The 16,490-nt window shown below is 42.0% G+C and overlaps 1 protein-coding gene across 4 annotated transcripts in view; it reads left to right on the forward strand.

Moving 5' to 3' along the window:
* The window catches only part of LOC140731838 (general transcription factor II-I-like), a 160,804-nt gene that overhangs the window by 140,832 nt on the left and 3,482 nt on the right, over positions 1 to 16,490 (forward strand). For 3 of the 4 annotated variants that reach the window (XM_073053724.1, XM_073053727.1, XM_073053726.1), the window contains 4 exons: positions 4,475 to 4,558; positions 4,678 to 4,861; positions 5,310 to 5,338; positions 5,460 to 5,594. In XM_073053724.1, the coding sequence (XP_072909825.1) occupies positions 4,475 to 4,558; positions 4,678 to 4,861; positions 5,310 to 5,338; positions 5,460 to 5,594 (432 nt within the window). Of the gene's footprint in view, positions 1 to 4,474; positions 4,559 to 4,677; positions 4,862 to 5,309; positions 5,339 to 5,459; positions 5,595 to 6,296; positions 6,376 to 16,490 lie in introns of all 4 variants that reach the window. The other variant, XM_073053725.1, reaches the window with a different exon arrangement.

Raw genomic sequence — 16,490 nt, forward strand, 5'->3', positions numbered from 1 at the left:
AGGTAGGAATGGGGCAATAGCATGGATGAAAGAGTGGCTGAGGAGATGATGCAGGGGACAGGATTTCAAGTTCTTGGATATTTGGAACCTGTTCTGGGACAGGGGTGACCTGTACAGGGAGGACTAGTTGGAACTGAATTCGATGGGAACCAATATTTTGGCCGGGAGGTTTGCAGTTGCTAATTTGGAAAGTTTAAACTAGTTTTGCAGGGGACTGGGAACTAGATCCACAGCAAGGAAAGGATCAGAACAGAAGGTAGGTGTCGGGAAGTACTGAAAGACAAAATCAAAATAACAAGTAAGGTGTGTCAGATAGTTTGAAGTGTATATATTTTGATGCTAGGAGTATTATGGGTAAGGGTGATGAACTTAACACATGGATCAGTACATGGAATTACGACGTTGGAGCCAATACTGAAGTTTGGTTGAGTGAGGGGCAAGAATAGGTGATTAATGTGCCAGGTTTTCAAAGTTTTAGAAAAGATAGAGGAAGAGGTAAAGGTGAGGGGAGTTGCATGATGAATCAGGGACAGTGTCATAGTTGCACTCGGGAGACATAATGGAGGGTCGGACACTGAGTCCATTTAGGTTGAACTGTGCAATTGGAAGGCTTCAGTCACACTGATGGGATTGTACTACAGGTCCACTGATAGCTACTGGGACATTGAGGAACAGATATGTAATTAGATTAAGGAAATGTGTAAAAATAATAGGTTGTTGACATTGGGGTTTCAACTTCCCTAATATAAACTGGGACCTTCTTAGTACAAGGGGTTTAGATGGAGCAGAATTTGTTAAGTGTATCCAGGAAGGTTTCTTGAATCAATATGTGGACGGTCCAACGAGAGGAGGCTGTACTGGACCTGGCCGGTTAATTGACCTTTCAGTGGATGAACAGTGACCACAAATCCTTAACTTTCAGGATAGCTAGAGATAAGAATTTTAAATTGGAGTTGGTCAAATTACAAGGGCATTAGGAGGAACTAAGAAGCGTTAATTGACACCTTTTCTCTGGCAAGTCCACATCCGGCTTGTGGAGGGTGTTTAAAGATCCAATGCTCAGAGTACAGGGAAGGTCCCTTCCTGTTAGAAGGAAGGATGTGGATGGAAAGATAAAGAGAACCTTGGATGTCCAGAGAGGTGATAAATTTAGTCGAGAAGAAAGAGGAAAATTATATAAAACTTCAGAAGTTGGGATCAAATGAAGCTCATGACGATTATAATGAAGCCAGAAAAGAGCTAAAGGGAATTAGGAAAGCCATGAGTGGCCATGAAAATTCCTTGGCTTAAGGTGAATTCCAAGGCATTCTATATATACATCAAGAGCAAGAGGATAACTGGGGAGAGGGTGGGACTAGGCAAGGAAAAGGGGGTAACATTTGCTTGGATGCGGAGAATGTGAGTGAGGTATTTAATAAGTACTTTGCTTCAGTATTTACCAAGGAAAAGGATATCGAGGGCCAGGAGAGTGCTGAGTGTAAAAATATGTTAGGGTGTTTAGAGGTCAACCAGTAGGAAATGCTGTGCCTCCTAATGAGTATTAAGGTGGATAAGTCTCCAGGGCCTGATGGGATTTACCCCAGGTTATAGAAGGAGGCAAGAGATAAGATTGCTGGGCCCTTGACCAGTATTTTCCTGTCCTCTCTAGCCATAGGCGAGGTCCCAGAGGACTGGCAAGTGGCTGATGTTGTACCTTTATTTACGAGGGGAACAAGAGAAAGTCCTGTGAACTATAGATCAGTGAGTCTCACATCAGTTGTAGGGAAATTGCTGGAGAAAATTCTTAAGAGATAGAATATATGAGCATTTGGAAATCCATGGCTTAATTAGGGAGAGCCCGCATGTCTTTGTGCATAGTAGGTCATGACATACCAACATGACAGCTTTTGAAAGTGTTATGTGGAACTAGCTATAATAGATGTGCAATGGAGTCAGGATATTATCAGAAAACAACAGAATTTATTAACACTCAAGCAGAAACATGGAAAATTAAACAAGCGACTAACTTAAAACGTTAACAGCGCTATGCGTCTATAGCTCCCAAATGGTTAAACTTAGAACCAGTTCTTAACAGTCTTACTGGAGCACAGTCTCAGAATGTCAGTTCAGAAAGTTTCAAGGGATTCACAGGGTAATTGATAAGAGAGACTTTTAGTTTTGAAGTGTAGCGAAGTGACGATCTTCAAGATGGAGTTTCAAAGTACAGCGAAGAAACAGGTCTCACAGAGATACACCAGAACTGGCGACCATACCTTTCCGAAAGCGATGCGGCAGCACACAGTACCTCTCGAATGCTGATCTCACAAACCGGCCACTGTACCTTTACAGTGGAAGCGAGTTCACGATGCGGTCTGTTTTGAAGAGTCCACAATAAGTGAGAATTTCACCACGTAACTGACATGACTGGTCACCACACACCCAAGACTTTGCAGGGGTCACCAAAGTGGGTGCCAAAAATCCATGTTTGGATTATGAAATGTCAGTCACCTCCGAAATGCACAGCGTTATCGACTACCCAGTCCCTTTTGGGTTCAGTCGAAGCTTGCACTCTTCACTCTCACTAACGACTCTGCTATCCAAACACAACGACTCTCCACCAAAGTGGGTCTCTCCCAAAGTGTGTCCCTGGAGCAATCTGCTCAGCTCTTTTTTTATACTGTTTGGGGTGGGTCATCGCGTGACACTACAAGAAACAAAGTCACAGATTTCCAGTATATCAGATACTTATCCAAGAATTGATACTGGGGTACATAACACACAGATTTCCAGTACATCATGTACTGTGCCAGGTGTTGAAACTGGGGTTCCTAACAAAAGACATTGATGAAGGTAGGGCAGTGGATGCTGTCTATATGGATTTTAGTAAGGCTTTTGACAAAGTCTCTCATGGGAGGCTAATCCAGAAGATTAAGGTGCATGGGATGTGCGGCATATTGGCTGATTGGATTCAGAATTGGCTTGTGTGTAGAAGACTGAGGATAGTGCTTGAAGGGATTTATTTGAGCTGGAGGTCTGTAATTTGTGAAGTTCCATAGGGATCTGTGCTGGGACCTCTGCTGTTTGTATTGTATATAAATGCCTGTATGAAAATTTAGTTGGGTGGGTTAGTAAATTTGTGGATGATACCAAAATTGATGGAGTTGTGGATAAGTGTAGAAGACTGGCAATGAATACAGCATGATATAGATCAGTTACAGATAAGGGCAGAGAAATGGCAGGTGGAGTTTAACCTAGATAAATGAGGTGTTGCAACTTGGACAAATTGTTAAGGGAAAGATTCTTAACAGTGTTGCTGAGCAGAACATCTTGGGAGTCCAAGTTCATAGCTCCTTGAAAGTGGATACACAGGTCAATAAGGTGGTTTAGAAGGCTAATGGAATGCTTGCTGTAATTAGTTGAGGCATTGAATACAAAAATCAAGAGGTTATGTTTCAACTTTATAAATCTCTGGTTAAGCCACGTCTGGAGTATTGCAGACAGTTCTGGTTGTCCCAATATACAAAGGATGTTGAGGCTTTGGAGAGGGTGCAGAAGAGGTTTACCAGGATGCTGCCTAGTTTAGTGGGCATGTGTTATCACGAGAGGCTGGATAAGCTTGGGATAGCGCCAGAGCCCGAGGGGAGATCTGATATAGATTTACAAGACTGTGAGAGGCACAGGTACTCCCTGTCGACACTGTTTCCCACGGTTGAAATCTGTAATCTGGAATATGGTACCTGCTGTGGTGGTAGAAGCAAATACATTAGCAGCTTTTAAGAGATGCATTTGGATGCAAAGAAGATGGAGGGATATGGACATGGTGTAGGTAGGAGGGGTTAGTGTTTGAGTGTTTTTGATTTGATTTTTAGCTGGCTTGGTGCAACCTTGGGCTGAATGGCATGTTCCTGTGCTGTACTGTTCTATGTTCCTTTATATTCAGTACTTTGTCATAAATGTCTGTCTTCAATTTCTGTTTTTCCCATTGTAATTTTAGTTAACAGATAGGACAAGTGTTTCTGCATGTGTGAACCCTAAGCAGACATTATCAAATTATGTCTGGGTTTAAAGAAAATCCTAAAGATTGTAATATTCCAGTGAATGTTAAAATGCAAACTTTTATGATGAAATTTACTGTCAATTTTAATTGATTGCGATGCCCCGTGTAGCAGGGGAAGTAACCTTTTCATTTGAAGTGTGCATCTACATAGGGGGTGTTGGAGGGGTGGAAGAGAAAGTGGGTAAGATGGACAAAAACTTGTAGCTCAGAATTCTATCGGGGAGGGGCTATTTCACTACAAGATTACACAGTCAATGGTAAGGAGGACAGCTATGATTGTGAAAGAGAAGTTCATCAGAAGAGCATACCTAGAAATCATGGGCAAGATCTTGCTGAATGTGTGAAGATGTACTTAAGGTGAAGAGTGAAGTGGCAGGGATTTGATTATTCTGCCTCTGCATTTGAAGAATGAGACCAAAACTAATGTTTTTCTTTCAGAAGGTGAAAATGAAAAAGTGTCCAAGGTGGAAAAGGCTAGACAACTGAGAGAACAAGTAAATGACCTGTTCAGCAAGAAATTTGGTAATGTTTTGATATAAATGTTTAAAAGTTGGTATCATTGCTTACATCATAATTAGATCAGATGCTGCTTTTTTAAAGAATACATGAAAAGTGACATTTAAAAGTAATCTTTATTATAGGTGAAGCAATTGGAATGAATTTTCCAGTGAAGGTCCCTTACAGAAAGATAACTACAAACCCTGGTTGCGTAATAGTTGATGGTATGCCTCCAGGAGTTCCATTTAAAGCACCCAGTTATCTTGAAATAAGTGGCATGAAAAAGATCTTGGAGTCTGCAAACTTCATCAAATTTACTGTTATAAGGTAATTCAGGCTTTTTGCTGGAATATCTAAACAAAAATGTGTCAAATGTAAAATGTCTATGCCATGCTTGCAAACGGGTAAATAGCAAAGGGAATAATGCTGGCAATTGACAGTAGTGATGAAAGAGCAGTATGACGATGACTAAAAGTACATCGATGTGTGTCCCACCTAAGAGTAGGGTGCAAATTGTGATTTTGTTTTATATTTATGGGTAAGATACAGAATGTTTCCTTCACACCTATCCCCATCTCCCTTCCTTACCCTGCCCCCTCCCCCCCAAAAAAAACAAAACAAGCAAGGCTACACTTAGTGGTTTTAACAATGATTTGGGAACAGGACTGGAATCTCCTTGGGGCTTTAATGTGCGAATAATTTAAATCTTGAGGTAATTAAATACCTCAGGTGTTTTGCATATCATCAACAAAATACTTTTTCCTTCTGTTTACAGACCTTTTCCAGGACTCCTGATTAATAATCGTAAGTGAGAACAAATCATGAATGAGATTGCATATTTGATTTAACATACTTTTGCAAGTGAATGTAGATTTTGTACCTGAATGACCAGTGAACTGATTTTTTTGTTTTCTTTGTTGTGTAGAGCTAGCTGAGCAAACTGTAGTAGAAACTCCAGCAGTGTCACCTGGAGCAGCAGCACCTGCATCCATTTTACCAACTGCCTCACTGGTACCCCCTTCAACACTTGTGCTACCAACTGCACCACCTACAGCACAAGGTAAATATACCATTTATTTCAGTGATTTAAATTAAAAATTACTTTCCAGAGTCACTTCAAGTTCTTTAACACCAACTCCAGAAGATACAAATATTATTGAAGGTTTTAAGGGCTTGTTTCTCAATCAAAACAATCGTTTGTTATGCATTTGAACTGAAATAAACTGTGACACAACTTTATCATAAATATGTAGCTGTGTTACAGTTGTACCTGATGTTCTGTTTCATATTTCATTGATTTGAAACAGGTTGTAATCATTCCGTGGTTTGGCTTCATATCTATAACTTATAGTTATTTGCATTCCCAGTTAAATTTTCCCTTGTATCTATTTAAATTTTCTCTAATAATATTTTTTCGCTAATTTTGATGAGTGGAGAAATGATTTAATTATCTTCCAGGCCTGTTTCAAATCTCAAGGGAATTCCTATCCTATATATTTTAAATGTGTAATTCAGTTTCCGATTTTTGTTTCTCATTTGTTGCTTCACAGTACATGTGTTGCACATATTTATGATTATAAATGGTCTTAGTTACTGTTTGTGTTATATCTGATTTGCTGTACTGAAAGATACAAATTAAGGTTTTTCAGTCAGAAGTTAGTGCAGGAAGATAACACTTCTGCATCATTCTATCTTTTCTGATCAAACCAAATTGATTTTTATTCATGTGATTCATTAAATTGTTTGGTTTCTGTTCTACCAGATGCATCTCAAATACAAGAACAGCCTAAAATAAAAGAAGAGCCAAACTCAACATGGTAGTAGGAACTCATAAGAGTGCAGTAAGTTTAGCTTTCAGTGGGCTTCGCAGCCAGCTCATTAAGCACTAATGGTTCCCGAATTCAATTAGTATATTTGGTAGGATTTTCTAGTGTGATCTATTTATCACTATAATTGTCATCTTTGTAAAATGGCCTGTTTTCCTCCTCTACCTGCTTTATTTTTTGTTTTATTAAATTGATCCAATTTTTAGAAGAATATGGCTAAATTAATTTGCCACCTATATTTTTACAGTGAACTTAAGACTTGATCACGATTGGAAAATATGTACTGTAGGTTTTGCTGCAAACTATTGAAGTCAAATTTTATTCCATTTTATCTCAAGTCTGCTTTACCTGATGGAATAATAAAATTAGTTGAATGATTCCCAGATTAACAGAACATTCAGTCGCGAAGTGTTGTTTTATTTACCCAGTAAAAGAAACGTTGACATATAATCAAACTATTGGATGGTCTTTTTTAAATGGCAATTTATAGGCCTACAAAACAAGATCTTATTTGACCCTTGGAGAATGGTTTAAAACTATGGAAAAACACTATCTGGTGCTAGGATGGTGGGATACTAAAAACTGGGATTGTGTGCAGAGGTGAAAGTTGTATGATTGACAGTTCATTGACAACTGGTTTTAAAAGTTGCGATAACTGTTGCTCTACCTTTATTGTGTACCTTAAAATGAAAGCCAGATCATTTGTTCCAGTTTGAAAAAAATCAGACCTCATACTATCCTTTGGCCTTAACATTCATCTACTTACAGATACTGATTGCAGTGTTTCAATGGTAAACTGACTGTTTTGCTCCAGCACAAGTTAATCAAATGACAAGTGCCCCTAAAGACACCTCTAAAGTAAGATGTAATGCTTGACCCTGATTGGCTGGATCGGAATTGCTTTATGTCTCATTGGTTAGTTTGAATTGGCCTTGTTTTGATTGGTCAATTATTTTAGGCCAAACTCTCTTTAAGAATGTGTGGTCTCAGACTGGAGCTAGCTCTGCACTCTTAGAATCTACATTTAGATTCCCCACGTGCTCCATCTTTAGTGATTCCTTAATCTTCCCCTTATAGGCATTATTTTCCTTGCTAGGGATGTTGGCCTCATCAAACCTTAGTATACATGAGGATGATAGGCAGTGTTCAGCAATCCCACTTGTTCTCAAGTTTTTGCACTCAGACTATAAGACAATTAGACATAATTAGAATTAGGCCATTTGGTTCATTGAATTTGCTCCATCATTCAGTCATGGCTGAATGCTAACATTCCATTTGCCTTCCTCACCACAGACTCAACCTGCAAATTCTACATAAAGATTCCTATGTCCCCTTTCACCTTAGTTTTTTGTATTTTCTCTTTCTGTCTCTTTCACCAATCAACTTCCCAGGCCTTTACTTCATTGCTCCCTTTCCAGGTTTCACCTATCACGTTGTGTTTCTCTCCTTGGCCCACCTTTTATATCTTTTTTTTTCGCCAGTCCTACTGAAGGGTTTTGGCCCAAAACGTTGACTGTACATTTTTCCATAGTTGCTGCCTGTCCTGAGTTCCTCCAGCATTTTGTATGTGTTGCTATAGTTTCTTTCTGCTTCTCTCCCTTCTTGAAGAGTGGAGTGACATTTGCAATATTCCAGTCTTTTGGAACCATTCCAGAAACTAGTGATGCTTGAAGATCATTACTATTGCCTCCACGATCTCTTCAGCCACCTCTTTCAGAACTCTGGGGTCCAGGTGATTTGTTCTAACTTCAGACATTTCAGTTTCCCAAGACCCTTCTCTCTAGTTATGGTAGCTTCACACACTCCATGCTGCCTAACACCTGGAACTTCCACCATGCTGCTCATGTCTTCCACAGAGAAGACTGGTGCAAAATACTTGAGTTTGTCCGGTAATTTGTTGTTCCCCCATTACGTACCTCTCCAGCATCGTTTTCCAGTGGTCTGATATCCGCTCTTACCTCTGTTTTACACTTTAGGTATCTGAAGAAACTTTTGTTATCCTCTTTAATATTATTGGCTAGCTTACTTTCACATTACATCTTAATGACTTTAGTCGCCTTCTGTTGATTTTTAAAAGCTTCCCAATCCTTTTACTTCCCACTAATTTTTTGTTCTATTATATGCCCTTTCTTTGGCTTTCATGTTGGCTTTGACTTCTCTTGTTAGCTACGGTTGTGTCATCTTTCCTTAACAATTCTTCTTTGGGATGTATACATCCTGCGCCTTCAGAACTGCTTCCAGAAATTCTAGCCATTGCTGCTCTGCCGTCATCTCTGCCAGTGTTCTTTTCCAATCAATTCTGGTTGACTCCTCTCTCAAGACTCTGTAATTCCCATACTGATAGATCTGACTTTGGCTTCTCCTTTTCAAATTTCAGGCGGAGTTTGATCATATAATGATCACTTGCCCTGTAGGGTTTTTACCTTAAGCTCTCTCATCAATTTGGGCTCATTGCACAACACCCAGTGCAGACTAGCTGATCCTACAGTGGGCTCAACCATGAGCTGCTCTAAAAAGCTACCTCGTAGGCACTCTAGAAATTTCCCCTCCTGTAATCCAACACCAACCTGATTTTCCCAATCTGACTGCATATTGAAGTCACCCTTGACTATTGTAACATTGTTGTGCATTTTTATCTCCCATTGTAATTTGTAGGGCATATCTTTACTGCTGTTTGGGGATATGTATATAATTCCCATCAGGGTCTTTTTACCCTTTTATTTCCTTAGCTCTATCTACAATGATTCAACACCTTCCGACCCTATGTCACCTCTTTCTAATGATTTGATTTCATTTTTTACCAACAGAAACACACCCCCTCCACCATCCTGCCTATCCTTTCAATATAATGTATATCCTTGGACATTAAGCTCCCAGCTATAATCTTTCAGCCTTGATTTATTGACACCTGCAACATCATACCTGCCAATCTGCAACTGTGCTGCAAGTTCATCTACCTTATTACATATACAACACATTCAAATAAAACACCTTCAGTCCTGTACTCACTCTTTTTGATTTTGTCTGCTTTTTACCTATCCTATTGACTGCAATTTTGCCCTGTCACTGCCCTATCCTCACCACACATTGCCTTCATTTGTAAATCAGCTACCTTGTATTTAACACTTGCCCTTTCTCCTTTTTAGTTTGTTCTTACTAATCAATACCAAGCACTGATTCATCATTGGTAAAAGATCTATTATGTTGCTGCAACCTGCTCCTGCCTTTTATCCTCGGGCAGTGGACCTGATTGAAATGCCCTCTGCTCCAAACTTCTGATGTCTGGCTTGGCTGCTGGTCTAGAGATGGAGCATGTGGGGGCCTAAATGTAGGTTCTGAGGGTGTAGAGATAGCTCCAGTTTGGGACCACACATACCTAAAGATGGTTTGGCCTATAAAATTGACTAATCAGAACAAGGCCAATTCCTCATTGGTTAGCTTGAAGAGGCAATTGAGATCCAGTCAGTCAGGATGTAGCATCAAGTCCCACCCATGCCCTGCTCACTCCAAGAGGTTATATGAGGAGGTGTCTGTAGGGGCACTTGTCATTTGACAACGTGCCAGAAGAAGATGGTTGGTCTACTGTTGAAACATTGCAGTTAGTATCTGTAAGTATGTGACTTTGAAGGCCAAAGGATAGTATAATCCTTTGGCCTTTGTGATAACCAGTCACAAAGTTTCTGTAGTCACTCAAATAGACATCACACAATTGATTGTCAAAAAATAAAAAATTCTCATTTGTTTCTCCACTGACTGACCTCCAAGGTGTCTTCAAATGTTTCTTTGGTAAAAAAAAACAGAAAATGTGGCTTTCTTTTGCATAATCAAAGCATCTATTTTAATAATTAAGCTTAAGTTAGAGATTGGTTAACATTATCTTAGAGATCTTAATGTCACTCAAATGAGGCCCATTTTAAGGAATTAAATGTTTCCACAGTGAGCTTCCTTCATGATTTAGATTCCATTAAAATGGAATGCAGTGTATTGATGCAATATTAGGAGATGGTAATTAGTACCTTTTCGTTGGAGGTTTGTTTTTCCAGTTTCTCTTCTGCTATTTCAACTATCTTGTTGGCTTTGGCCATTTTTATTTAAAGTTCAAAGTAAATGTTCGGCACAGCATTGTGGTCTGTGCTGTACATATTGTGTAGTAGGTTTGTATTGTGCAGTAGGTTTTCAAGGTTTCCAAATTTTATTATCAAAGTACATATATGTTGCCATATGCAACCCTGAGATTCATTTTCTTATGGGCATACTTAGCAAATAGAATCTATAATAAAATCATTGGAAGTCGTCCCAACTGGGGCATTCAGCCAGAGTATAGAAGACAACAAACTGTGCCAATGGAAGTATAAATAAGTAGGTAATAAATATCGAGAACATGAGATGATGGCTTCATGAAAGTGAGTTCATTGGTTGTGACAACATTTTAATAATGGGGCAAGTTAAGTTATCCTCTCTTGTTCAAGGGTCTGATGGTTGAGGGGTACTAACTGTTCCTGAACCTGGTGGTGAGAACCCTGAGGCTTGTTGGGCTTGAAATTCTGCCCTGTGTTCGTTTAGGAAGAGAGACAACCAACACCGGAATATTACAAAACTTGGGTTTATTGCAGAATTCGTAACTGGCACAGCGAATCGACGGAGTCGCTGGAGAAGGCGCGTTTCGACCTCCCCTTACAATCTGCTCTTATTTATATCCCTTTTCCCCCCAGCACAACCCCCCGCTACATATTAGGTAACATCGGGCACTTGTGTCCATCTTATTGGCCCGATGCCATACACGCATGAGTTACCTATTTCTTTTGTTTACTGAATCGCGTGACACTAGTAGTTTCGGTGTAGCGGAGTCCCCAGTTTTGCTTCCCCCCTCCCTCGCATTACGTGAGCCACTCCTGACCTGTAATGGCAGTCTCGAATTAACCCTAACACTCCCTCCCTTGGCCTCCCAGAGGCCACATCCCTTACAAGCTTTTCCGCGGCTGCCGGGATCAGGCAGGGAGGTGAGCGTCCCCCGGCACTCTTTGGCGTGTCCTCCCTATTTGCTTATCCTGATTTGTCCGACCTAGGGTCACAAAATATGGGTAGGGGTTCCCTAAACATCCGCAATTTTTACAAGTAGCATGCAACATTTCAGAAAACTTATTCAAGAACAAATTCACAATCCCCCCCTTGCCATGGTCCATTTCAGTCCGTGTCCTCCCATAGCGCGTCCGCTTTCCGGGAGGGCCGTGTCCTCCCCTTCCACCGGGAACAAGGGTGCCTGGTACGCCGGTGGAGGTCCATCCTTTCCGGTCAAGGCTCGATCTATAGTCCCGCAACAACAACCACACATAATAAAGATAGCAATTGAAATAGACAGTCCTAGAGCCAACTGTCCCAGAAACGCTCCCCACTTGCCAGAGGTCTTATTTAGCCAGTAGAAAATGATGCCAGTTATTGTCCCCCTCTCTGCTTACCTTTTAATGCCCTGTTGGAGACCTCGGTGACAGGGTATGGACCATGCCACCGTTTTCCGTTCCAGGTGAGCTTCCCTGGGCCTCGGAGGAACACTTCCACTCCTACCTTGATGGTGTCCGACCCCTGCGGCTGCTCACTGTTAGATTATTGAACTCGCACAGTTATCAATTTTACCATATTTCTAAAAACTCTGTTACTCAACACACAAATGTCTGAGTTTCGGTAACTCGAAATTGAAGTGCTCCATGGCTCCCTAGTACACAGAGAGGATCAAATGTGGGACGATCGCCTTTCAAAACCTGACCTTCGCGTGGGAGATTTCTCCTCTTAACAACCAGTCTAAGGTAGGCGCCGTCAGTATCCCTGTGTACTACGGTGTACCGCGACACTTTTCTCTTCTCCTCCTCACTCCTGAGACTTTTATGCCCTTCGTGGGCGGCGGGTACCCTCACTCAGAAGACTTTTCCACGGGCGGAGGATCTTCCTAAAAACAGATAAGAGTTAGTACTTACCAGTCACGATTCTGCACCGGGAATGATCTCTCCCAGGGTAATTTGGGGTTGGTGAGGATCCGTCAGCAGACAAAATCTAACTCAGTGATTTAACTATCTAGTGGAAGTCTTCGATATAACAGGCACTTCCTGACCTTAGTCGAGCTTGCGGCCGCAAGTTGTCTGCTGTCGGACCCGCCAGCCTGTGTTGTCTCTCCCTCCCCACGTCGGGGTCACCAAATGTTGGGCTTGAAATTCTGCCCTGTGTTCGTTTAGGAAGAGAGACAACCAACACCGGAATATTACAAAACTTGGGTTTATTGCAGAATTCGTAACTGGCACAGCGAATCGACGGAGTCGCTGTAGAAGGCGCGTTCCGACCTCCCCTTACAATCTGCTCTTATTTATATCCCTTTTCCCCCCAGCACAACCCCCCGCTACATATTAGGTAACATCGGGCACTTGTGTCCATCTTATTGGCCCGATGCCATACACGCACGAGTTACCTGTTTCTTTTGTTTACTGAATCGCGTGACACTAGTAGTTTCGGTGTAGCGGAGTCCCCAGTTTTGCTTCCCCCCTCCCTCGCATTACGTGAGCCACTCCTGACCTGTAATGGCAGTCTCGAATTAACCCTAACATTAACCCTAACAGGCTCTTGTACCTTCTTCCTGATGGCAGCAGTGAATGAGGGTGTGTCATAGAAACATAGAAAACCTACAGAACAATACAGGCCCTTTGGCCCACAATGCTGTGCCAAACGTGGACTCACTTTAGAAATTACCCAGGGTTACCCATAGCGCTCTGTTTTTCTAAGCTCCGTGTAGCTATTCAGGAGTCAATTAAAAGACCCTTATCGCATCCACCTCCACCACCGTCGCCAGCAGCCCATTCTACGCACTCACCACTCTCTGCATAAATAAACTTTGCCCCGATATATCCTCTGTACCTACATCCAAGCACCTTAAAACTGTGCCCTCTCGTGTTTTCAGCCCTGGGAAAAAGCCTCTGACTATCCACATGATGAATGCCTCTCATCATCTTATACACCCCTATCAGGTCACCTCTCAACTTCCGCTGCTCCATGGAGTAAAGGTCAAGTTCACTCAACCTATTCTGATAGGCATGCTCCCCAATCCAGGCAACATCCTTGTAAATCTCCTCTGCACCCTTTCTATAGTTTCCACATCCTTCCTGTAGTGGGGTCTGACCAGAGTCCTATATAGCTGTAACATTATCTCTTGGCTCTTAAGCTCAATCCCACGGTGGGTGAAGGTCAAGGCACCATATGTTTTCTTAACCACAGAGTCAACCTGCGCAGCAATTTTGAGTGTCCTATGGACTCAGACCCTAAGATCCCTCTGATCCTCCACACTGCCTAGAGTCTTACCATTAATACTATATTCTGCCATCACATTTGACCTACCAAAATGATCTACCTCACACTTATCTGGGTTAAACTCCATCTGCCACTTCTCAGCCCAGTTTTGCATCCTGTCGATGTCCTGCTGTAACCTCTGACAGCCCTCCACACTATCCACAACACCCCCAACCTTTGTGTCATCAGCAAACCTACTAACCAATCCCTCCACTTCCTCATCCAGGTCACTTATAATAATCACGAAGAGAAGGGGGTCCCAGAACAGATCACTGAGGCACACCACTGGTCATTGACCTCCATGCAGAATATGACCTGTCTACAACCACTCTCTGCCTTCTGTGGGAAAACCAATGTTGGATCCACAAAGCAAGGTCCCCTTAGATCCCATGTCTTCTTACTTTCTCAATTAGCCTTGCATGGGGTACCTTATCAAATGCTTTGCTGATATCCATGTACACTACATCTGCTGTACCTTCATCAACATGTTTGGTCACATCCTCAAAAAATTCAGTCAGGCTTGTCAGGCACGACCTGCCTTTGACAAAGCCATGCTGACTTCCTACTCATATTACCCCCCCCCCCCCCCCCCCCCATGTTCATAAATGCTGCCTCAGGATCTTTTCCATCAACTTACCAACCACTGAACTAAGACTCACTGGTCTATAATTTCCTGGGCTATCTGTACTCCCTTTCTTGAATAAGGGAACAACATCTGCAACTCTTCAATTCTCCGGAACCTCTCCCGTCCCCATTGATGATGCAAAGATCGTTGCCAGAGGCTCAGCAATCTCCTCCTTTGCCTCCCACAGTAGCCTGGGGTACAACTCGCTCGGTCCTAGAGACTTATCCAAATTAATGTTTTCTAAAAGCTCCAGCACATCCTCTTAATGTCTGTATGCTTGAGCTTTTCAATCCGCTGTAAATCATCCCTACAATCGCCAAGATCCTTTTCCATACTGAAGTAAGTACCTCCGCTATGTCCTCCGGTTCCATACACACTTTTCCACTTTCACACTTATTTGGTCCTATTCTCTCACGTTTTATCCTCTTGCTTTTCACACACTTGTAAATTGCCTTGGCGTTTTCTTTAATCCTGCTTGCCTAGGCCTTCTCGTGGCCCCTTCTGGCTCTCCTAATTTCATTCTTAAGCTCCTTCCTGCTAGCCTTATAATCTTCCAGATCTTTATCATTGCCTAGTTTCTTGAATCTTTTTTAAGCTTTTCCTATCTTCTTGACTAGATTTTCAACAGCCTTTGTACACCACGGTTCCTGTACCCTACCAACCTTTCCTTGTCTAATTGGAACGTATTTATGTAGAACGCCACACAAATATCCATTGAACATTTGCCACATTTCTGCTGTACATTTCCCTGAGAACATCTGTTCCCAATTTATGCTTCCAAGTCCCTGCCCGATAGCTTCATATTTCCCCTTACTCCAATTAAATGCTTTCCTAACTGTCTGTTCCTATCCCTCTCCAGTGCTATGGTAAAGGAGATAGAATTGTGATCACTATTGCCAAAATGCGCTCCTATTAAGAGACCTGACACCTGACCAGGTTCATTTCCCAATACCAGATCAAGTACAGCCTTTCCTCTTGTAGGCTTATCTACATATTGTGTCAGGAAACCTTCCTGAACACACCTAACAAACTGCACTCCATCTAAACCCCTTGCTCTCGGGAGATACCAATCAATATTTGGGAAATTAAAATCTCCCACTACGACAACCATATTATTACACCTTTCCAGAATCTCTTCCTATCTGCTCCTCGATATCCCTGTTACTATTGGGTGGTCTATATTTAAAAAAAAACCCAGTAGTTATTGGCCCCTTCCTGTTTCTAACTCCCACCCACAGAGACTCAGTAGACTTACTGTCCATGACTTACACCTTTTCTGCAGCGTGACACTATCTTTGATCAGCAGTGCCATGCCCCCAACGATTTTGCCTCCCTCCCTGTCCTTTCTGAAACATCTAAAGCCTGGCACTCAAAGAAACCATTCCTGCCCCTGAGCCTTCCAAGCCTCTGGAAGGCCACACATCATAGCTGCAAGTACTGAACAACGCTCTAAGCTCATTGGCTTTGTTCATGGTGCTTCTTGTTTTAAAATAAAGATGCATCTCAAACCATCGGTCTGAGCGTATCCCTTCTCTATCACCTGCTTATCTTCCCTCTCGCACTGTCTCCAAGCTTTATTTGTGAGCCCCTTCATCTGTCTCTTCAGTTCGGTTCCACCCCTCAGCAATTCTAGCTTAAACTCTCCCCAATAACCTTAGCAAACCTCCCTGCCAGGATATTGGCCCCCCTCCGATTCAAGTGCAACCTGTCCTTTTTGTACAGGTCACACCTGTCCCAAAAGAGGTCCCAATGATCCAGAAATCTGAATCCCTGCCTCCCCCCCCACTCCAATCCCTCAGCCATGCATTTATCCTCTACCTCACTGTATTCCTATACTGACTGTCGTGTGGCACTGGCAGTAATCCTGAGATTACTACCTTTAAGGTCCTGCTTGTCAACTTCCTCCAAACTTTGACTAGGCCATTCTAAAATGTTAATTTTCTTCTTTTTAAACCATTCTGTTTTTGAGTTACTCTTGTGTTTTGGATCATTTCTTGACGTATCATCCAACTTCTGTTGAGCTTCAGGTGACAGACCACTGCCCTAACATTCTCCTGTAAAATGTCTTGATACAATTTTGCATTCATTGTCCCTCAACAATAGCAAGCTGTCCAGGCCCTGAGGCAGCAAAACAGTCCCAAACCATGTTTCACAGGTGGGATGAGGTTTTGGTGTTGGT

The sequence above is a fragment of the Hemitrygon akajei genome, chromosome 8, assembly GCF_048418815.1.
Source record: "Hemitrygon akajei chromosome 8, sHemAka1.3, whole genome shotgun sequence".
Lineage (NCBI taxonomy): Eukaryota > Metazoa > Chordata > Chondrichthyes > Myliobatiformes > Dasyatidae > Hemitrygon > Hemitrygon akajei.